The sequence below is a fragment of the Phaseolus vulgaris genome, chromosome 9 (genome assembly GCF_051622355.1).
Source record: "Phaseolus vulgaris cultivar YP4 chromosome 9, ASM5162235v1, whole genome shotgun sequence".
Lineage (NCBI taxonomy): Eukaryota > Viridiplantae > Streptophyta > Magnoliopsida > Fabales > Fabaceae > Phaseolus > Phaseolus vulgaris.
In genome coordinates, this window is record NC_143506.1 from 10,349,137 (window position 1) to 10,373,727 (window position 24,591).

The following is a 24,591-nucleotide window of genomic DNA, read 5'->3' on the forward strand; positions in this document are numbered from 1 at the left end:
ATTAAAAATTATTTATTTAATAAATAAAAATATGAGTTTAAAACAGAAAAGTAATCAATCTCTTCACACTCCTACTATTGTTAGATGACAACAAAATAGTTAACTATGAATCTCTCCCCATAATAAAATAGGTATAGATTAACTATTTAATTTAATAGTATTTTTTTTTAACTTCTAAAACTATTGCGGGTTTTAAATGGTCGTACAAGGAACTAATTCGTGAAGTCAAATTTATTTATTTTCAAGCAACTGGTTATGTTCTTTTATAAGCCAAAAACACGACAAAGTTTTAATTACCTGTTTTCTATTTTCTTAGAAGGAGAGATGATCATCATATTGAGAAACGCATCATCTTTTGTATTTTGATATCGTAGAGATTATGAAATTATTCCTAATTAATTGTTACATGATATTGTTATACTGACATTTTCAAGCAATTAATTACATAGGTTAAAGTAATCAATTATCTCAGAGAGAAAGGAACTAAAAATTGATATTAAAATAGAACTTTGGCATTATTTTATTTTCTTGATTTTTATCAAGTCACCAATTCTCTGTCAATATTTCTATTCTATCGTAATTTAAATTCGTTTCAGCAACCCAAATAGAAAAAAAGTGAATAAGATTTTACACTTTGTATAGGTCACGATTTTGCATTTATTAATTGAAAAGTACTAATGTTTCATGTAACTCTATGAATCTTAAGAATATTTGGTTCATTAATGATCTAGAATTAAGTTCTAATAACCTCATATTAAGACTAAGCAATTGAGTATACAATTGAGTTTATATTTTTCAATTTGTATTGGTCTTCTCATCATCTCCAAGAATTGCATTACTAGGTGAAATACTTGGTACCACCATGGCTGTGGAATGAACTCCAACAGACTGTGCTGCCATGCCTGTTGAAACCTCTATGGATGCTTCAAGCATACTTTCTGTCTCTTTTCCTTTGCCCCACAAAAATGAGTACAACCCCATTAGGATCAAAATCATGCCCAGCAAGCTGCAGATAATTAAAGTTTCAAATTTTCATTAACCACTTTCAAACATAATGCCCAAATAACAACATTGGATTATCAAAAACATAGTTAATGTCTTAAAGATGTTTCTCTTGCTAGTGGGTGGAGCAAGTGTTTGAAGGAAATAAATGACATTGCAGATGAGAAATTAAAAGAACTTGTAAATGACATTAGGAAAAATATTGTTTCATACATGCCAAGACTGATTGGTTCACCCAGTAAGATAGCTTCTGATATGGCCACAAAAATAAGAGCCAATGGATTGAACATTGTGGGATAAGATGGTCCTTTGATTGAAATTGCCCAATAAATTAAGCAAAACGTAGCAGCAGTGGCCAGTGTTCCCTGTACAAACAAGTCTCATTCATTAATAATTTCGAAGCATAGTAGTTGACATCTTCATTCCTTTACTTGCTTTGTCGAAACTTAAGGTTCCTCCGAATACTTTTCATAACTAAAGTCGATCAAAGCCAATATAAATGGCCTCATGCTATTCCACACCATCTATCAGTTAACTGCAAGGATCTTAGGTAGTTCCTGTTATAAAACACCAGAAGTTTAAGCATTTTTTTAAAAATTTGGCCAGATTTCAAAGAGGCCTTCAAGTTCTACACATGCCAAAGTCAAACAATTAATATTGCCATGAATGCAACGTAATTTATATATAATTATGTTGAATTAAAGTTGTAAGACATTAGCATAATAAAAATTGTGTTACTTTTAACACAACTTCTCCCATCTCATAATATTTTGAAAACAATCACATTTATTAATAAAGGGGCCAAAATTGTTCTGTGCTTATAAAAAAAACACATATATGCAATATAAAGTGATTTCAATGAGGCGTTTTGAATTTGAGAACTCAAATAATATTGTCTTAATTTAATTTGCACAAACATCAAACTCCCAAATCATGTATTAAGCTATGTCTTAATATATGTATATAAAAAATAAATAATATCAGGGTAAAAGTTATATTGTCTTAGGCAAATATCAAGTTAAAAATATATCTATATAGATTACATTTAAATTGTTTTTATTATAAATTGTTTTAATTTTTAAATATTTTATTTTAATAAAATAATTTAATTTAATAAACTTTAATTTTTTGAATAAAATATTTCAATTACTACTAAATACAAGAATGTATTTAAATATTATATAATTTTAATAATTTAAAAATATAATTATTGGATGTCTTTTAGTTTATATTGATTGATGTTGCATTTTTTTATTAAAGCTCGCAATGATTTTTTTAAAATTAATATTGATGTTTTTTTCTCGATTTATGTCACAAAATTTTCTTTGGCTAACATGGGTAAAAAAAACAATTTTAGTCCTATTTGGTCAAAAAAAAATCTTAGTATTAATTGACAAAAAATAACATTGGTATGGTTAATAAAAAAAATCACTTCAAATATCAACAATAACAAAGAATTACAACAAACATTCATGTCAAAATATCTAGTTATCATCTTTAAGAATCAGTCTCTTCATCCAACATTATTAATGTTGAGAGGAAGAGAGAGAAAAAAAATATTTGTTTATAATAAATATAATCTAAAAATAATTCCTACTAAAATCAATAACAAAAAATCTTAACTAAAATCAATAAAGAGGCAGTCCTCCAATATTGGTTACGAGAATTGTAATTAGAATATATTGATAAATAACATCAATCTACATTATTTATAAAATAATCTAAAATTATAACTGATCTAAAATAAAAATAACTTAGTTGACATAAATAAATAAAATGTTTGATATAAGCTAAAAAAAACTATTAATATTGATCAAGAATATCCTAACTATGTTGATGACTATAAAATAACATTTATCTACAGGCATAGTAAAATAATCTTTGTAATGTCAACCGAAACACAAACACAATTCACTTAAACAAATCTCCACCAATATTTATGAAAAAAATTATTAAGATTATAACATTTAAACCTCAGTCAAACCAACAATATCATTATCTTTCTCGGGTAAATACTAAAAAATATAAGAATTGTTGAGAATATGAAAAATTTCAAATTTTTATTTGTTGAATTTGAAATTCACCACTTTTAAGTAATCAAATTACTTTCACAATATTAAAAATAATAATTTTTTTTAAAATTTATTGTCCAAACAATATATTTTATCATAAGATATTTAATTATTTTATAAAAATAATATTTTTTAAATTTTTTTAGTTCAAAAATAGTCAATGAAGGTGGAGTTCCTGCAAAAAAAATACTTTGATATCTAAGTTAAAACTCAGTATGAGATAACGAGAGGAACATAACTTGAACAATATCTTCCTTCACTCATGATGAAGGAAGAAAGAAGAAAGAATGCAAGTAAGAAGGATCAGAGTGCAGAGCAGAGTTCTTGAAAAGAAGAACTTTGATAAAAGTAGCAGTAATTGAAGGTATCAGTAATTAAAGTAGCAGCAATTGAAGGTACTTACATTGAATACATCTTACCGAGTATATTATGGTCATAAGTTGTAGATTCCACTTCAAACTCCAAGTAACTTTTCTGCAATCTAAGCATATTCCTACTATTGCTGCTTGAATTGATGCTATAATGCAGGTAAGCATTGTTCCCCAATATTTGAATGGAAATATTTCCAGCAACTTAACCTGATTAGATAGAAAGTATCCATTTTAGGAACATAATATTATTCAAAATGAAGAAATCAAGAAAGTATTAGGGATATATATTATACATACTTGGACGATGAACCAAGCTGTGTATGAGAAGCAGCTAGCAAGCAAAAAGAGAGTGCCACGAAGCATGTGGGTTTTGGATGAGTCAACTGTTGTTGCAGTGTGTATATGATGGCTACTTAGACCAATATAGAATTCATTCCCTTTGTAGAGACTAGTTGTTAAGGCTCCCCCAACACACAATGTTGCTCCTATTGTCTTCACTTTACTCGCCCATCTTCCAAACCCCACCCTCTCCATTCTGCACTCATTTGGACAAGGTGTGAGTTGGTATAAACTTCAGGTATCAGTAGAATGAAATACAGGTATATGGTTCTTCTTTCTATATATATATACCTGCATATAATAGAGAAAATGAAAGTGGTGATAGGAACCAAACTCAGAAAATTCACAGAGTAAGTAGCTGATGTGTCTCGCAGACCATAATAGAACAGTCCCATGGCCACTGTTATCCTGCAATCATATCATATAATTAAAAACTATCTACAACTTAATTACAACACCTAAATCTATTCAAATCATTCAACAACTAATAAAACCAAATATGGATGTCTTTTGTTCAAATAATAAAATAGAAAGGTTTTTAATTACCAATTATTTATATTCTAAATTTGGTAGCAAAAATCTTGGTAACTAATTAGATAACAATTTAGAAATTATTTAACAATAATAGAAACTAATTTAGAAACCAATTTTTTTTAGTTTTCAAAATCGTTTCTAATTTAGTCACTTAATTATTTTTTGTCTCAAAAAATTGGTTTCTATTTCATGATTGTCTTGTGGTGTTAAGTTTCACTTTTATGACGTGATTTTTTTAGAAAAGAATAAAAGTGACCTAAAATATTTAAATTGTGGTTTTTAGTTGTGGATATTTTAAATCGTGGTTAATTAAAGTTTCCGTTAAATATAGAAAACCATTATTAAAATATGATTGGAGTAAACTCGTGCCTTCTGCACTTGTCTCTGTTTGTGTAGTCTTTGTGGAGTAGAAGAAGAGACTTGTCGTCATTTGTTTTTTAAATGCAAAATTGCTTTGACTATATGGAGTTATTGTTTGGCTTGGCTTGACTTGGCGTAATGTAAGTGAGTCACAATGATCCACTGGTAAGTTTAGGTTGTGTAACGTCTCTCTGATTCTACTAATTATGTTTGGGGAGCAATTTGAATGACAGTTGTTAGAGAAATTTGGAATTACAGGAATAATGTCATTTTCAAATGGGGATGGTTGATTGTTTAAAAATGTTTGTTATGATTGATTCAATTAAAGGTTTGGTCTTGGGTTAATTCAAAGTCACACTCTGATTTTTTTTCCTACTCTGACTGGTGTCTTGATCCATTGGTTTGTATGAGATTGGTTAAGTGATGTAATTTTGTCGAGTAGTTCTAGAGCTGGTGTTGTGAGGTTGTCAGGATCTCTACAAGAGTTGGATCACCGTTGAAGTGGTCCATATTTAATTTATTTTTTATTGCTGATAAAAAATAATGATTATATTAACCATTTTTTTTAAATTATGGATATTTTAAATCATATTAATTAATGTAAATTTTTTTTAAAAAAAAAAACGTTATTCTTTCGAATTTTAAATATATAATAAGTTTTGTTTTGTTTTTCATTCTCCACCACTTTCAAAATCTAAATATTTTTCACTGAAATCAAAATTCTAAACACACTGATTCTAAAATTGAAATTCAAAATATTATTATTATATTATTATTATGAATACTATTAATAATAATAAATAATTTTAATATTGATATTAATAATAATAATAATAAATAGCATTGATAATACTATTATAATATTACTAATATTATTATTAATAATAATATTAACAATAACAATAGTAATAGTGTTATTATTCATAATAATATTATTAAAAATAATAATATTTTATTACTAATTATAATAATAATAATAATAGAATGATTTGTTAAAAAATGAATCATTTATAGTTTTTTAGAAGGATTTGTTTATTTCAAATCTACAACTAATGCAACAAATTTTAAATTAGTTGTTGTAAAATGTGTTATTTTTAAATCTCTTTCAAGTATGAAGAAGAGATCCGAGAGTTATGTCTGATCTTGATAGTGAATATAGTTGAGATGATATTTTCTTAAAAAAAAACTAATTTGATCTTTAGGTTTTGAACTAAAAAGATAGATAAGAAGAAACTATAAATTGAACCTAAATTCTAAATTAGTTCAAATATTTAGAAAACTCGTTCTCCAAAAGCTGGAATGAAAGTCAATAAAAATTGACCTTCGAAAATAAGTCAACTCAAAAAAAGTAATAATAATAACATACATCATAGGATTTTATTACTAAATATAAATTATGGTCAATGTGATTGGATTTTTTGGGATTTTACGCATTAAAGAATGTTCTTTTATTTGTTTTTTAATTTTTTCTTAATTTTCTTTTAGTTTAAACTCATTAGGTACTTAGTCTACTCTTAAAAAAATATTTTTTTTTCATGAATTTTGTGTAATCTTCTTATATTTTTTTTTAATTTTATACTATTTTTTATATGATGACACGCGGTAACTAGGATGAATTTCATTAACAGAGAACATCACAGATACTTTAATAAAAGTGCTTTGACTATAGGCTAGGGCCACGTTGATTGATTTCTTTCTTCTCTGTAAAGAAGTTCCAGTATTCTGAAATTGTTTATTGTATGTCAAAGGCACACATGTCACACATACATACATATGACCTAAATATATTTTTAATTTTCTTAGCCATTGTTAAAGTTATTTTTATTTTTCTAAGCTTTTACTGTTTGTGCTGCGTTTACTGCTAGGACTAATGTTCCGTGGATGCTTCAGAATCGATGGAATACTTGTCTTAATTTTTGTGGGACAATCAGGTTTAGGGTAAATCATATTTTTCTTGAAGGGAATGTCTATGCTGATAAGTTGACTAATTTAGAATTTTTTCATAGAGAATCATTTCATTGGTATAATAGCCTCCCAGCTAGTCTGTTTTTAGAATTCTTTATGAATAGGTATAATCTACCTATGTATCGTTTTTGTTAACATATGAGTTTTGGTCTAGTCCCCCATATTTTTGTATTTTCTTTCTTTTTTTCTTTTTTTTAATAATATTTTTTTTCATGTGATGGCAGATGATTGTTGTTATTTGAGGTGTCAGCCTAGCTGAGATGTCAAGTTGCATAGTGATGCCTAACATGAAAGCTTTTTATAAAAAAATAAATAAATTACTAAATTACAACTAATTTTACTAATTTTAGAGATCATAATAACTAGTTAGGAATAGACCAAATTAGAGACAATTTTAAAGATTAAAAAAAATATTGATATTTAAAGTAGTTTCTATTATTAATAAAAATTTATAAAGTGATTTTAAATTGATATCTAACCATTAGCTACTAAGGTTTTAGCTACTAATATTTTAAATTTTAAATTAGTTTCTAAAAGACTAATTGAGACCAATTTAAAATTTAAAATATTAGTAGCTAAAACCTTGATAGCTAATTTAGATACCAATTTAAAAACCATTTTATAAATTTTATTAATAATAAAACCACCTTTAATACAAATAATTTTTTAGTCTCTAAATTAGTATCTAATTTGGTTAATATAAACTAATTATTTTTTGTCCATAAATTTAGTTCTTATTTAATGAATTTCTTGTAGTGTTTATTATATTTTATTTTCACAAATTTTAATTTTTAAACAAGTATTTAAATATTTCTATAAATTAATATATTTATTCATCCCATATTATTACATAAATGTATATGAAAAAATATTTTTAAATTTTATAAAATAATACTGATAAAAATTAATAAAATTAATCACATGAAAAACAATTAAAAAATGTATTACTTATCCACTCTTATATTGTAAAATTGAATATTTTCATATTTGAATGGTTTTTAAGTACTACTCTTGAACAATAGTATTTTTAGGAATTATTTTTATTCTTGTTGAGTCATGTATCTATAAATCTTATAAAATTAAATATTTATTTTTACTTTAAAAAAATTTGAATACATTTTTCAAATTTAAGTTAAATTTAATTTGATTTAACAACTACTTAAAAAGAATCTCAACGATATAAAAATCATATTATTTTAACTTCATTTTCTTAATGGTATATTTGCGTGGGAAACAAATATTTGATTTAAAAGAAGTGGAAACAAAATAGAGAGAAAAGTTGAATTCTAAAAGCAAAAACTCAAAAAATAAAAGAATATTTCAATTTCTTTCTATATGAAATTTCAAATTTTTCTCATCTTCCGATTTTCTTTTCCCTCTACAAACAAATCATAATGTCTAATATATGTTTCTTTCAATTTACCATATTTAAATTAAATTTTGATTATTTTTAAAAATATTAGTAAATCAATATTACAATATAAATTATCTAATACAAATATGTAGTTTAATAATTTTTATTTATTATAAATTTTAACTACAATATAATTTATATACTAAATACATTTTTTATTATTAATTATAATTATACAAAAACAAATATTTATTTTATATATTCAAACACTAAAACGTGATTTATAAAAATTGCAAAATACATAACTTTTGTACAAGTTTGACCTCAGCTATCAATGTGTGTTACAAACGAAATAGAATACTCTGTTCTACATAAGTTGTTAACTAATCTTGAAATTATTTTCCTTTCTAATGGGAGTAATCAATATCACTGATATTGAATATTTAAAATAACAAATGAAGAAAAAAAAACTTTTGCAAGTGTGTAGAAGAAAGGTGAAGAATAAATGAAGATAAATTTTTTTGAAGATTTGGGAAAGCATATGTTGTTGATGTTGATGGGTAGAAGACGAGAGGGGAAAAAGTGTGGATATAACATTTTTTTTTCTTTCTCCAAACTATGTGGATATAGATATTTTTTCTAATGAAAAAAAAAACATAAATTACATGTTCATAAGTATTGATGTTATCGATTATTTATATATATATATATATATATATATATATTACCAATACGAAATAATAAATAAATATGAATTAATTTAAGGATGATTTAACTCTTATACAAGAATTAATAATATAAATAAGATAATACCTCACACTTCAACCTATTTCAAAATTTCGATAAAAACACTATCAATTATTCATCGAAGAAGTTCACCCTCAACAACAACTAAGAAAAATTAACTTATCAAACACTGAAATTGATAAAAATCCAAATATATATACAATTAGTTATAATTATTTATTATTTTAAAATAAATAAAAATAATTAAATAATTATATATCCACATGTTTTTATACTTATCTCTTAAACTAGTCTAGGTACTTCCTCTTTGTCTATCTCCTTCACATGTGTCAAAACCCTAATTTCCACTTGTTAGGTGACGTGTAAGAATTAAAACACCTAATTATACGTTTTGCATTGATTAGAGAAACCGAAAGCTGCAGATACCCAACTCGAGACTTCAAAAGCAAATTAATTTGTAGATTTGTTTGGAAAATCTGTAGCTTCCGTCATTTCCAATATAAAAGGTGTCTTCTCACCACAACCAACCCAATAAAAACATAGCATAAGTTCATAATCACCATATAAGTCAGTGTTCCACTGTTTACTAGATTTAGGAGGTACGTGCCTAGTGTCACCTATCCCTCGACATCGATAAATGCAGGGTGGTTGTCATGTCATATTTGACAAATTAAGTAGAAGGTTGTCTTGTTTTTTTTTTTTTCACAGTGCTTAGTTTGTATTTTGAGCTGGTACTAACAGAAAATAAAAAGTTCCAAAACAAATGGGGCACATTCAGAGGACAATTTGCTGTTTGTATTTATAAGATAAGATATGTCTGTATAAAAGTTGCATCAGTGAATAAGCAAACATAACTGTCCACTGTATTCAGTATTTGATATAGGAAGAAAACCATTAGGGTAGATGAAGTTAAAAGGATAAGATTGATAAGAAATAATTAATGGGTTTTTTAATTGTTTGATTACTGTAGAAAGAGTTAGAGAGATGAGATTATTATAAATTAAAATTATACTATCTTTTTTTACAGGCATCAACAAATTTCCAGCCATCAAAATTGATTCTTGCTCGCAAAAATCAATTTTCCACAGACAATTAGATAAAGATACCTTCAATTATCTGTGCAATCCTTATAAAACTTGAAAAATCGAGTGTTGGAGATGCAAAGGTCAATTTTCATACACTACAATGGATTATGCTATCAAATTATGTATGGACAGAAAGCTAGCTAGTTTTGATAGAAACTGGATAAAGCTAATATCTCTATTCATTTGTGTTCATTTTTCAGTCATTTTTCTTCAATTAACTGCATATATTTTAACCTATATATTAATCCTTTTTATTTCTTTCCTTCACGTTTCGTTTGTAAAAAACAACATTTATTTGAAACATTTCTTTAGACTTTGTTTCCCATTTTTTCTCTCAATTTCACACTATTTCTTATGTTCGACAAAGACTCATACTAACAGGAAGTGATCAATGGATCCAGAAAAAAAAAAATAGAAAGAGAAAAAGGGAAAAAAGTAGAGAAGGAGAAAATAATAGATATAATGAGTAACATGAAGATCCATCTAGATTTAATAATATTTCACGTATATGAGAAACTATTATATGAAAGAATCTTAACTAATAATATTTATGTAACACGTATCTTTTATAATAATCAACTGCATAAGCAAATTAATGCGTACCCCAATAATGCGTTAAGGAAGAGCCAGAAGCAAATCGACCACCTCAACTTCTTTTGGCGGCCTCTGCAAATCACAACACATATGATTCAATCCAAAGAAAACAGTGAGATGAAGAAGTGGAAGAAAGTTCAGACATGCAGAAACATGAAAGAAAAGCTCAATTAGTTGCCTTTCAAAGTAGAAAGCAAAAGGGGCAACACAAACAGCAGCAACAATGTGACGGTAGGCAATAAGTGCGAAAATGAAAGTGCCCTCAACAAGTATAACCCTGGTTAGAATCTGCATCCCCGTTGCAAAAACTTGCACTAAAAGCATGCTAAGCATAGTCTGCGACCCCTTGAACCATTCCTTAACAATTTTCATCTTCTATACCTCTCACTCTCTTCTGAATTGTCCTTATCTGAAGAGATAAGAATGAAGCAAAATGTGGGCAGAAAAGGGTTTTGTTTGGGTTGGCACAGGAATCAGGAACTGAAGTTGGTGTTATCTGATTATTAGCTCATGAAATAGGGAAAAAGATGAACTATAGAGAATCTAATACTGAGATTGCAAACATGGTTCAGAAAGCATAAGCATAAGTAGAAGTTGGAAAATTTTGGAGGGTAGAGAATGATAACAGATGCCATACATTTCGTTTGCACAAACTATATATAGTAAGTTAGGAAACTCTCGTGTCAGCCATGTTTGTGGCTTCATGTATATTATATACATGCATTATTAATTAAGTAGGGACATTTTTCAACGATATTTCACACATCACATGTTATACAACAACATATACATTATTGATATATAGTAGAGATATGTTTTTTACCATTCAGCATGCAGATGAGTTGTTACATGCTCCCATTAATGTTTTTTATTTATATATTATATTAAGTCTGAATTTTAAATATATATTTGTGTTAATATTTCAAAGAAGAATTTATCTTTTATAATTATTTTATGATCTTCGAACAATATATTTTCTATAAAAACATTTGTATTATAATAAAGAAAAATAAGGAAAAAATTATACGGGTTGTATGGTTGTTGTAATACTCTTTTCTTTGTTAAAAAAAATTTATAAAATCATTTATAAGTGATAATTAAATTTATATTTTTTGTTTGAATCTTAATTTATTTGAAAAATATATGATGTTGTTTAAGCAGGGAGAAGGGAGAGAGAGAGAGTGAGAACAGAAATTAGAAAATACAAGTAATGAAATTGATTGGGTTTGATGCGAAAGAATAAATATGAGCAGAGCCAGGGTTGAACTTAGAAGCAGTGGGTGCCTGTACGAAAATTTAAGGAAAAAATACTTTTACACCAAAAAAAAGTAAACCACAACCTATTATAATAATATAATAATATTTTAAATTAAAATAAAATTAAACATTATTTTGTTTGTTTGGTGAGTATTTTATTGTGTGCGGTATTAACACGCTGTAAGAAAAACATGAAATAAAAACCAATTTTAGATAAAAAAAATAATAATTAATTATTATAGTAACTAAATTAGATATTATTTTAGAAACTAAAAAAAAAATGGTTTCTAAATTAGTTTCTATTATTATTAAATGGTTTCTAAATTGGTATCTAATTAACTACTAAAATTTTAACTATCAATTATTTAATTTCTAAATTTTAACCTTGGTTGCTAATTTGATACCAATTTAAAAACCATTTAACAATAATAAAAACTAATTTAGAAACCAAAAATTTTTTAGTCTTTAAAATGATCTCTAATTTAGTCTCTATAACAACTAATTATTTTTTGTCTCTAAAAATTGGTTTATGTACCGGTATGGGCGAGACCGAGACCCACCTGGCTGCCCGAGACCTAAGAGACTTGACCGAGACGACGAGGCCGACGGTCTACCTGATCAAGACCAGGGAAGCATGGCCGAGACCTTAGAGACTTAGGCGAGGCAACCGGGACCATGGAAACCTAGCCGACAGCCGACCCATATTACCGTTAATGCTCAAACCAAGGTCAGTGAAGTTAATCCGCCATTAAGAATTAGGTAATACAATCCTAAGCAGGATCCACTCCGATAAACGGGCCCACACAAGGTATGCCCATTAGAATAATATAAATAGCACGCCTTGTTGGAGATCCCACATCGACTAGAGATAAGGACATTTCATAATATATAAGTGGGTGCAAACCTCATCCCATTGAGACGGTTTTATGGGGTTGAGTTAGGCTTAAAGTCCACTTTGTAATATGGTATCAGAGCCATTTCGAGCCTATCCTAGCGAGTGTTTGTCTTGGGCCTATCGTGCCACCCGCTATCGGACCACCCAAAATATATAGTCCCACGCACGAGCTTCTATCTATCACTCTCGGCGTGAGGGGGGTGTGTTGGAGATCCCACATCGACTAGAGATAAGGACATTTCATAATATATAAATGGGTGCAAACCTCAACCCTATGAGCCGGTTTTATGGGGTTGAGTTAGGCTTAAAGTCCACTCTTTCTTAATACGCCTCCCAAGTGGAAAGGTACGTCATTCATTACTGTTCACCTACCTGAACACCATCACCCGTTTTCCTGATTTGAGAGTCGGAGTGCCTTCGCAGGTACCCCAACCATCCGGTGTTCACCCGAGATTGAGTGCCGAAGGAGAAACAGGAGGACGAGAAGAACCTCAATTCATCACCCAACAACCTGACCGACCGAAGGAAGGAGAAGAAAACTTCAATAGTTCTCTAGGTCCCATCTCCCTAGTAGGAACAATTTATATTTCATGATTTTCTTGTATTCACATATCAATATACAAACTTTAATTTTTTGTACCTTTTATAAAAAAAAAATGGAAATAAGGAGAGAAAATGAAATTATTTAGAGTGAAGGAAAGTAAGAAAAAAAATTGTGATAGGTATGAAAAGTAAAAAATAACAAATTTTATTGATGAAATTATAATATTATTATTTTTCTCTTACAATTAAAATAAATTTAAATGAATGATGATAAATTATTTATATCTACTGCACATTTGGTTAAAGCATTGTTATCATATCAACAAATTTGATTGAAAAAGAACTACAAATTATCTAATGTAGAAAAAACTTTTTCATAAAGCTTTTTATAAAGCTTTTTTTGTTTTTTTATTACTATTATTATTCTATGTTTATTATTTTTATATATTTATTATTATAATTATTATTTATGATTTTATTATTATTATAAATAATTAAATATTAAAATTTATTTTAATATTTGTTGTATTATATAATATAATATTATATTATGTTTTTTTTATGTTATAATATTTTATAGAATCAGTTATATTATTTGATATAATCAATTATATGCTATGTATAACGTGGATTATGTTAACATAGTAAATTATATGTTTATGTTATATGTAACATATTGTCGAATTTCTCTTTGTACACTACATCCACAAGGTTAAATTGGTAAAAATATTTATGTATACTTTTTTTTGGTCTTTCCGTGTATTTAATAAGGATGCCTTATTATATATAAAGAATTATTTTTATGATTACATTTAGCGTTTTTTACTATTTAAACCTTTGTTAACTACATTATTTGTGAATTTTATTTTCTAGAAGATATATCATTTCTAATAGATTATCAGTGATTTTTACTAATTTTTGGAATGATAATTAATTTTTGATGGTTATGTAAACTCGGTTACTTTCAGGGATTTTTCAAACCTTTGTTACTTTCAGGGATTTTCCAAACCCCGTTATTTGTGAGTAAATTTTCTATCTAGCACCATTTATACTCTTATTTCCCTATCTAATACCCTTTTGTTTTTATTTTTCTATCTAGCACTCTTTTGTTTTAAAACTGTTACTATAGTATTTCAACAATATTAATATATTTTCTTAATTATAACTTTATTTCATCAATATTAATATCTTAATTTAATTAATTATTACTTTATTATATTTTTCTGCTTTATTAAATTTGTTTATTAATAATAAAAATTTATATTAAATATAAAATTAAATAACAGTATTTAATATTAATTTTTTTTATTAAAATTAAAATTTTATTACTAATATTAATTATTTAACAAACAAATAATTAAAAAAATCATTTTCTATTTTTTAAAGAGAAAAATCATATTAGAATTCACTTTTCCAATAATAAAATTTTGATCAGTTTTCGTAAGTATGTACTTATTTCTTATTGAGTTTATGTGTGAAATTATTTTTTGAGTCCCGATATGTTGACACCCTTTACACATGACACACATTTGACGCTGCAGACGTAACAATGACGTGATAGAGTGAGATTGTGCGCGAATAAGCAGCACGAACTTCAAAATAGGGTAAAAAAGAATATATTACATCGATTCTTAAAAACAACCTGTGTAATATATTTTTTTTTTTACTCAGAATGACCCATATTACATCGGTTAAATCATCTAACCAATGTAATATATGATCCATATTAAAAAAATTGAATTTGTTTTCATAAAGAGTGGGTGGGTCATAAACGTCACATAGGTAACCACTTACAGACACACGGGTAACCAGTTTTGTGTGTACCAGTATATGTGGAGGAACCTGTGACTGGATAACCAGTTTTGGTAGGGTTATTACATCGGTTAAGTCATCTAACCGATGTAATATATGGTTCTTATTAAAAAAATGATTTTTTTCTTAGTGATAACTATAAACGTCACATAAGTAACCACTTAGAGATACACGAGTAACCAATTTTGTGTGTGCTACGATATATTATAATATAAAGTCAGTGTCACATCCTCACCAAATGTCACGTTTGCAGCGTCAATTAATGCGAGACAAGTCGTGTCAAGTGTGTGTTAGTGACAGGATATTAATAAAACATTTTTTTATTTTTTAGACACATTATTTAGGAGAAGAATTCTCTTAAATTATTAATATAAGTAGGAAATATTGCTGAAATATTCAATAAAATAAAATAAAACTAAATACTTAAAAAATTAAAAAAAAAGCAACAATGAGTGAAACCTTAGCATTCAAACTAAAAAATAAGAACAACAAGGATACATGTATTTTTAAAAGTATTGCACAATAATAATTACAATTGAAAAATAGAAAAATTTAATATAAGCATACAAAGGAGTAAATTTGATTAAAAAAATGATATCATAAAATAAAAAATGTAGAAATAAGTAATCTAACAGGAAAAAATATGTAAGAAGAAGAAAAGAAGAATGATTTGGTGATTATGTAATTCATGTGTAAGATCTGAACAAACTAAAAAAAGTTAGAAGAAAGAGGTTTTACTAGGGTTTTATTAGAAGCAACTGGAGAAGAGAATTAACAAGAGGAAGAAAATTGATGCCCACGAAAGAACTGCAGAGAACTCCAGCGCCCGAAAATGACGACCATTTGGAAAACCAACGCCGCGAGAAACGCAGTGCGTTGTTTGAGCCAATCCTTGGCTTCTACTAGCCGCACTCCTTCTATTCCATCTCGTTTCTCCTCCGTTCGCTACCTCCGCACAGGTCGCGATCCTAGTTCCAGGTTAGTTTTCTTGCTGCTAGGTTTCGCCGTCAAACAATTATTTTTTCCTTTTTTTTTCATTTTTAATTTTGAGGCGTTGTTGAGTAGGACCTATGAGATTATTCCGCCGGTGAATTGGGGGATTCGGATTGTGCCGGAGAAGAAGGCGTTTGTAATTGAGAGATTCGGGAAGTACGTTAAGACTCTTCCCTCTGGAATCCATTTTTTGATTCCTTTGGTTGATCGTATCGCTTATGTGCATTCGCTCAAGGAGGAGGCTATTAACATTCCTGACCAGAGTGCAATTACCAAGGACAATGTCACCATCCTCATCGATGGTGTGCTTTATGTCAAGGTTTATGTTTTTTGTGTCTATGTATTCGGTTATTGTCTTTGAGTGGGCAGTGGCGTTGAACTATTTTTCTGGTTAAATAGAAGAGAAAGTGAATTGAGATTCTCATAGAGGTTAAAATTAATTTATGTATAAGTTTATTTATAGAAATTATTTCGCTTAGCTTCTACAATAGCTGTATTTAGTTTATGTATAAGCTAATTTGAACTTATGGGGAGAGTTTGATTCAATTTTGCCTTTTTATTTTCTTCTTTGAGAAGTTTGTCCAGTCTAGATCATATATTTTTTATTTATTTATTAGTTTTTTTTTTTTTGGAGTGCAGATTGTGGATCCTAAGCTCGCGTCTTATGGGGTGGAGAATCCCATTTATGCTGTCATTCAGCTGGCACAAACGACAATGCGTAGTGAGCTTGGTAAGATTACTCTTGACAAGACCTTTGAGGAAAGGGACACTCTCAATGAAAAGATTGTGGTGAGTTTAGTTATAAGTTCTTCGAATTTGTTGTTTGTGCTGGTCATTTTATTACCCTTTCCTTACAAGAGGAAGCATCTTAGATACTTTAATTTCAAGTCACGCATAAAATCTTGTTGGTGGAAGTCTTCTATAAAGCAGAACATAAAATAGTTGTGAAAAGTAAAGACATGTCTCCTTAGATGGAGCTGTGCAAATTATGGAAAGGATGATTCTTATAACATAAATTATGGGGTTTGGGTCTAATAGAAGGGGCTAGTCACTCATAACATGGCGAAATAAGGTTGAATTGAATCTTTGCAGGGAGAGATATTCCAAGTTAGTGTGAGGTTGTGTTTTGAATAGGATTGTCTCAAATGGAGGTAACCTGTGAGTAACAAAAAGAAAAAGAAAAATTCAAGTCCTACCTCAATCCAGTTATATATAGGAAAGAAAAAGAGAAACCAAGCAATAGCTAAAGATACAAATTTTAGTGCTTGTGCTGGTTGGTGATATTGGTTTCTTTTCTACTGTAGTCATGTGAAACGTTGCTGAGTCCTTAACTTATTATAACATAGGAATCGTTTTTTACAATTGGTTATGGGTTTATATATTAGATTTATTTAGAAAGGTTGGCATAATAAGCATGATTTCTAAGCCAGCTTGGTGCCAAGGAATTAGTATTTAACAATGACAGAAAGTGATAATAAACAGGATCTAACAGCTATGCACTAGCCCTTCCATAGGAGTTAGTCTTGTGTTTTCTTTCCGACGTACCCTAAAGAATGTACTGACATAGTTAGTCTTGTATTGACCATATAATGGTTAATTGTGTGACAAAATTATTGCAGGAGGCCATTAATGTGGCTGCAAAAAGTTGGGGTCTGGAGTGCCTTCGATATGAAATAAGTAAGTTTTGGCAGTGTATAAATAATTTTACTGTATTTTTTACTTGATAGTTTCTGTGTAATTCTTTTTGTGGTTGTCCTTCTGTAGGGGATATCTCTCCTCCACGTGGAGTGAGAGCAGCTATGGAGATGCAAGCAGAAGCAGAAAGAAAAAAGAGAGCTCAAATTCTTGAGTCTGAAGGTAATCAATTTGATATTCAAACCTTCGTATGCTCAGTTTATCCTTTTTTGCATTATTTTTCATCATGAAATTAGATTTAGTATCCATATCATTCAACTGAAAAGGGATCCTGTTCCTGAGCCAACTGCTTCCTGTAGCTTCTAAGTTTACTGGTATTGATATCCTGTAGTTGTTAAACAGGAGAAAGACAGGCACACATAAACATTGCTGATGGAAAGAAGAGTTCAGTGATCTTAGCATCAGAAGCTGCGAAGATGGATCAAGTTAACAGAGCTCAAGGTTATTTACATCTTGATAAAATAGTTCCAACTTCCTTTTATGTTTCAATATTAATTCTTTAAGATAAGCTTTGATGCCTGGTGAACATGATGTGAATCATGTGATATGATATCCCTTCATATTAATTCAACTGGTCGTTTATATCAAGGTTATTTCCTAGGTACATTCTCTTGTTGAGAGGGATGATCTTATGCACGTCAAGATGATAATGAATTGTGGATTTGGTCATAGTCTAATGAGTAGCTGATTTGTGTTATTTTAAAATAATATATCATGATTAATGTGCTGATCTATTTGATATGATATCTTCTGTTTTCTTCATATATCAATTTCAGTTGGTTGATTTGATATCTTCAAAACTTAATGATTAACATTATTCTTGTTCAGGTGAGGCTGAAGCTATCCTAGCTAAAGCAAAAGCAACAGCTGAGGGACTGGCTGTTGTGTCAACAGCCCTAAAAGAAAATGGAGGACCTGAGGTGAAGATCTTCACGTTCATAATTTTGTATATCACGTCTAGTACTAGCTTTTTATATTGATTAGTTTAACTCATTTTTTGTTGTTATAAGTTGCATATATAAAGTTCTTTTATTCATATCGCTTTTGTAATTTTCTAGCTCTATATTTAGGTGGTTGGTCGAAAAAGTGTATGATGAAAACTCCTTAGATTAATTTATTTCTGTTGTTGGTATCTCTTTGATGCTATACATTTTTTATTTTTGGATTGCCATTCCAGCCATATTGACATGATGTGTCAGTAACCTGGAGACTTTTTTTTGGGTACGAAAACCATGTTAATGATTTTCCTTTCCTAGTCATAGTTTTCAATATTGGATCTGGTTGACTTTATATAATGTTTGATTTCTTGAAGACAATCTAGTATGTGACTGTCCATATAAATAGGGTAGAAGGGTTTATTATGTTGATGTTGGTGTGATCACTGAAGATGAGGGACATATCAACTGGTGAATCTGGTGGATAACATTTGTTTGAACCTTATTGAGTCCCATGGACTGACAGGAAAGGGAATAATACTGTCATTTGGTTTTTGCAGGCAGCAAGTTTAAGGATTGCAGAGCAATATATTCAAGCTTTCAGTAACATAGCCAAGGAGGTAATATAGCCCATAAATTCATTGATATTCAATTTCTTGCAGAGCATAATTTGTTTAGTTCGAAAATTGCTTTTCATTTCATCTTTACTTTTTCATCAGGGCACAACAATGTTGCTTCCTAGCTCCGCATCCAATCCTGCTAACATGATGGCCCAAGCCCTCACTATGTATAAAAGCCTGCTTGGTAACGTTTCTAGTGATAAGCACAGTGGAAATACGCCCCTTTCAATATCGGCAAAATTAGAAGAAAATGATTCCTCGGGGGAGGTTAAAGGCGAGAGCTCCACAACTGCCAATGTAACTAATGAAATCCCAGATTATCGTGGGAAATCTGGATTTTCACTTCAGAGCCCACCAAAACGGGAATAATCTTTGATCTATAAAGCTTGCCATTTTCAAGAATTCATTTTTTTCAACGTATGGATGTTACAGTAAATTGAATTCGGACTTGGGAGAGAAAGAAGAGTTTGGGTGGACTTACATCGCTAGTTGTTGTGGTACTGATCACAGAATACACATGGTATTGATCACTGGACTTTCTTTAATTTACATTTGTGTCTTTCTTGAGGAAATAATTGAAAGAAAAAAAAAGGAGATATTCTGTCCTCTCGTGTATATCCAAACTTCTATTTTCGTCCTTTACTTGCCTACATTTAGACTCCATGACATTGCTTGAATTAGATGAAAAAAATTTAAGGGTCTTCATAACTGGCAGCTTTTAAGCAACTTTTTTATAAAAATCACATTCGAAATGTATTGGATATCATGGTGAACGAGTATTAGTCGCATTTTTTTTGATGAATTGCTTTTACTGAATTTTAAAACGGACACAATTCTATAGAGCACTTACTGTTTTTGAGCATGGTGGTTCTTTCCCATTTTGGAATACAAAGGCTTGCGCGGTTAGAAGGTATAAATAATACTATTTATTAGAGGATCAGGATTTTGTTTAATTTCGGCGAGTTACTGATTTGATTTATTATAATCGTTGAAATGGGACTTCTGTTTGTAATGGGGTGTCCAGATCCAAATCGTAGAGACCACACATTGAAAAAATTTCGCCAGGCGGTGGAGATCATGAGATGTAACGTTTTTGCTGACAAAATGCACTGAAATTAAAAACTGAACAATTTTGCTATAACTTGGTTCAGACTCTTTCTTCCTACACTTCCACACCTTCTTGTGCCACCCCATACTAAATATGAAAATACTATTTTATTCTTATTCTTCACTTCCTTGGATTTGAAATAATAAGCCATTATGTAATCCGGATAAATTCTGGATTACATAATTTGGAAGTCAATTTCATATTAAGAAAAGACTTTCGGATTATGTAATCCGGAAGCTAATAACACATCTGAAAAAAAGACTTTTGGATTACATAATCCGAAAGCTAATCTTATGTATAGAAAAGACTTCTGGATTATGTAATCCGGAAGGTAATCACAAAAGACTTCCGGATTACATAATCCGGAAGCTAATTCTGAATCTAGAAAAAGACTTTCTGAATCTAGAAAAAGACTTCCGGATTATGTAATCCAGAATATTGAAAAGGATATTTTTGGAATAAGAAAAATTTATGGGGGTGGCAGAAGAAGGTACGGAGGTGCAGGAAGAAGCAGCCCTTGGTTCATTAGATTAAAAAGTCATGGTATCATCTAGAATGTGGTCTTTGTCAATTTTCATTCTAAGTGTGTCGTCAGTTTGTGAATGGTCCTACAAAACAGTACTTCAATCATTTCATAGCAAACCATCACCTGCTGTATACTTCGATATCACTGAGTACCCAATTATTCAAGCTAGAAGATTTTGGTGAAGTTCCAAGTCCTTTATACGATTCCTGTAACTGTTTGTAGTTTATTTATAAAAAAGATAATTAGTTTGAATATATGCTTTAGTTTCTAAAATATCACTTCTTAGTTTAGATTTTACAAAACTTTTTCTATTGCATAAGAATGGTCGCGTCAAAAAACTTATAAACAGTTCTCATTAGCTCTTCGTATGGATATTGAACATTACTATATTAAAAAAAAACAAACATTATTTTATAAAAACTAAACGGGTACAGCACGGCTCAAAAATCAAGTTGAATATTGTGAATATAGAGAAATAAACATCAAATTGTGAATATAGAGAAATAAACATCAAATGAGTACTACTTGATTCTGTTCAGATAAATCTAAAATTATTACGACCTCCAGCAATTGGAAGTCTACACAAAACAAACCCAAGTGTCTTTGGCTCTTTCTCTCGACATCTACTCCTTCAGGAATGAACCTGCTTCTCTTACATGAATCTACTCAACCATATTCATGCTTGTTTAAGCTGAATTGAATGAATAAATCGTAGAGCCCAGAGAGAGTAAAACTAAAACACCAGGACAACGCACATAAGAAACAAATGAGAATTCTGTCAGCCATTCAACCACAAGTTCAAATCATCTACCGAGGAAAAAAAGGAAAATGAAAGATTCAGTTTATCATATATCATGGTTTCTACTACGCAATACTTGAATATTAAATTGTGATTGCATATTAACCACATTGAAATGCAGAATTGTGAATTCAGTCAATCACCAGCTTAAATAAGCATTCATCACAATACACATCAACAAAAGCAAAATATCTATGGACTGAGAAACTGAGAAGTAAATTGGGGTAAATATTCCATAGCGCAAATTTCGATTAAGATATTTCCGCAAAGACAAGTTTGATAACACAAAATTGTAAAATCCAAACTCCAAAAGATAACAAAAAAAGATTTCCAAACTAAATAGCAGCATGTCTGTTTTCATGGTCTACTCTTCTACTACTATGGCTCCCTTCTCGCTTACGTAGATACCATCAAGGAACTTCCGAATATCTTTGTTCTTAACATGGCATTTCTGTAGCAAAAGAAATGAAAACAATTAAAGTCTAAAAAAGATTACAACATAGAAGGGTTTGGGCAGGGCATGTTAAGAGAGAAAGAAAATACCTGGTTAATCAGAGCACAAGACCTGGAAACAAGCTCAATGTCGTTTCCATCCAAAACCAACTCATCCTTCACCTTCTCAGATCGAACAACAGACACACCCTCGAGCATATCAACTTTTCTCACCTAATCAAGCACAAGTAATTATATAAATAACTAAACCTAATCGTACATTTTTCATAGAGACAAATAAAAGAGAAAATTATTCAATTAAAAATAAACAGGAAAAGTGATTCAGTACCTTCTTCTCGCCGAGGAAATTTCGGATTTCGATGGATTTATTGTTGTTGGCAATGCTGGCGTTGATGGGGAAGTGAGCGTACACGAACCTCATCTTGTAGCGGTAGCCCTTGGTGACGCCGGTGATGAGATTGTCGACGTGGCTGAGGGCGGTGCGAATGGCAGCGGAGGTTTTCCGAGAGCCAAACCAGGCGTCGATCTTGAGCTTCTTCTGGCCGTTGTCGTCGGTGATGAGCTGAAAATCAAGGTTGAGATGTTTGAAGTCTCGCACTAGTTTTCCACGAGGGCCTTCAACCTCGATCACCTTGGCGTGAACCTTGATGCTCACGCCATCGGGAATGTTCATCGTCTCTGATGAGAGAATCGTCTTCATTGTTGCCGCTCTGTTACCGTTTTGCCTTCTCCTACCTGCAACAACACTAACTCAAAACCCTAGTTATTTCTTCACAGGCTCATTTCTTGTTTTCATCTTATAACTTCCTACATCACCAAAACAATAATTGGGCTAGGCCCAAAGCTAACAACTTACAAAAGAGGTCATTTCTCCCTGCACCATACCATATTTGACAATGCACCCAACAGCACTATGTGAAAAGTCTTTTGATTGGAGAAATTAAAAAAAAAAATTATAAATTTACTAGAGTAATTCTATAACTTAAAATAATAGAATTTGAAATTCATCTGAAACAATAGATTTAAACAAATTTATACTCTTTTATTTTTCACATTTATAATCCTAGTTATATTTTTCTTAAATGGTTTTAATGAGTAAATTAAAAATATTTTACAATTATAAATTATAATGTATATCCTTAATTATTAATTCTGTAAAATATTACACTATCTTAAATTTAATTACTTGTTTAAAATTATAAATTTAATTGTTTTCCTTTTTTAATTCAGGTTTTGGTGTATTGTAAATGATAGGTATTGATTGACATGTCTTGGGACTTCTTTTTATAATGATGTTTAAAAGCAAAATTAGTTTATAAAAAAGAAAATAGCAGAAGCTTCTAATATTTAAATTTACAATTTTCTTAGGTAGTACATATGGTAGTCTGAAATTTTTTATCTGTTGTATAAAATGATGTTAAAAATATATAACTTTTAAAATTTGGAAAGTATCTGTGAATTAACAATTAAAATGGTTTAATATATAAAAAATAGAATTTTTTAACTAATATTTTATATGAAAAAAGACATCCGAATCCATAAATTTCAAATACTTTATACCCTTTGGTGAATTTTAAATGGTGAAAAAAATGTAATAGCTGAAAATCCTTAATTAAAACCCTTCCATTGTTGAATGAAAAATAATGAAGAGTAATAAAAAAAAACATGCACTTCAATCGATCTGTTATGTTATGGTTGTCTAAAGTGACACATAAATTTATTTGTAAAAAGATGTGTTTAAATTATAAAAATTCAAATTTCGGCTTTATTAAAATAATTTGTAATGATCAATATCATAACAATATTTTTTTGTCTAAACTAAATATTAGAATAACTCCTCTGTCTTTTTGTATTCTGAGTTTCAACTATTAATATTTCTGTATTCGAGTTTCAACTCTTAATATTTATTGAGGTTTTGATTTTTAATTTATTTTATTTTAAAAAATATATTCCTGCACATCCATGCTTTCTTCCTGCGCCTACATTCCTTCTTATTGCACCTCCATAGAAGACATAAAATGATAACTTTAACCTTTTCTTCATCTTTTTCACGGAATCTATATTTTGTCTTTCTGCCAGTGTCATGCTTAGTGCAGATTATAAATGGTATAAATTGTCATGCTTAGTGCAGATTATAAATGGTATAAATTCTTGTATCTAGTGAAAACAGCTGCAAACCATGTCTTCTCTCTCAACAACAATGGGGTATAAATACACTGGTATAAATACCGGGAGTGTAGGAGAAAAATATGGAAGTGACAATAAACGTTATCTGTCACTTTATGAAAGAGAGAGGACCGAATAACATTTGAATTATACCTATATAAAATATCTAAACTTCGTCACTAAATTCATCCTAGGTAGATTTCCATTCTATGTTATTAAGTCATTGTTTCTCATTTTCTCTATACCTGCTCTTTTTTGTTAAGTGGGAAGGGCAAGCAATTACATAAAAAATTCTATAAGTGTTGTTGAACGTTATTTGAAAGCATTTAAGCATTGTATTCCTACCTGGCCATAGTGCTAGGCCAA

At 29.5% G+C, this 24,591-nt stretch overlaps 3 protein-coding genes across 6 annotated transcripts; 1 reads left to right on the forward strand and 2 right to left on the reverse strand.

Annotated features, from left to right (window-relative positions):
- Window positions 1-606: 606 nt before the first annotated feature.
- LOC137822998 (WAT1-related protein At1g09380) lies at window positions 607-11,053 on the reverse strand. Of its 4 annotated transcripts, none has more exons than XR_016515300.1 (7): window positions 10,602-11,053; window positions 10,433-10,495; window positions 4,076-4,192; window positions 3,743-3,980; window positions 3,478-3,652; window positions 1,216-1,559; window positions 607-1,006 (listed from the first exon to the last, which is right to left on the reverse strand). XR_016515300.1 is itself a non-coding variant. In XM_068628061.2 (7 exons), the coding sequence occupies exons 1-7, from the start codon at window positions 10,793-10,795 to the stop codon at window positions 796-798; spliced, it is 1,134 nt and encodes a 377-aa protein (XP_068484162.1). In that variant the 5' UTR covers window positions 10,796-10,982; the 3' UTR covers window positions 618-795. The 4 variants fall into 4 exon arrangements, 3 of the variants coding, with proteins under 3 accessions (XP_068484162.1, XP_068484163.1, XP_090150840.1); XM_068628061.2 differs by having other exon boundaries at window positions 618-1,006; window positions 1,216-1,367; window positions 3,494-3,652; window positions 10,602-10,982; XM_068628062.2 differs by having other exon boundaries at window positions 867-1,006; window positions 1,216-1,367; window positions 10,602-10,942.
- Window positions 11,054-15,600: 4,547 nt separating this feature from the next.
- Window positions 15,601-19,788, forward strand: LOC137821733 (uncharacterized). The gene is made up of 9 exons (XM_068626465.1): window positions 15,601-15,908; window positions 15,996-16,242; window positions 16,563-16,712; window positions 17,543-17,600; window positions 17,688-17,780; window positions 17,961-18,059; window positions 18,447-18,538; window positions 19,114-19,173; window positions 19,273-19,788. Exons 1-9 carry the CDS (start codon window positions 15,763-15,765, stop codon window positions 19,540-19,542), a joined length of 1,215 nt encoding a protein of 404 aa, XP_068482566.1. The 5' UTR covers window positions 15,601-15,762; the 3' UTR covers window positions 19,543-19,788.
- Window positions 19,789-21,825: 2,037 nt separating this feature from the next.
- On the reverse strand, window positions 21,826-22,771 carry LOC137821734 (large ribosomal subunit protein uL6). Its single transcript, XM_068626466.2, has 3 exons — window positions 22,388-22,771; window positions 22,150-22,272; window positions 21,826-22,057 (listed from the first exon to the last, which is right to left on the reverse strand). Exons 1-3 carry the CDS (start codon window positions 22,757-22,759, stop codon window positions 21,971-21,973), a joined length of 582 nt encoding a protein of 193 aa, XP_068482567.1. The 5' UTR covers window positions 22,760-22,771; the 3' UTR covers window positions 21,826-21,970.
- Between the last annotated feature and the right edge of the window lie 1,820 nt (window positions 22,772-24,591).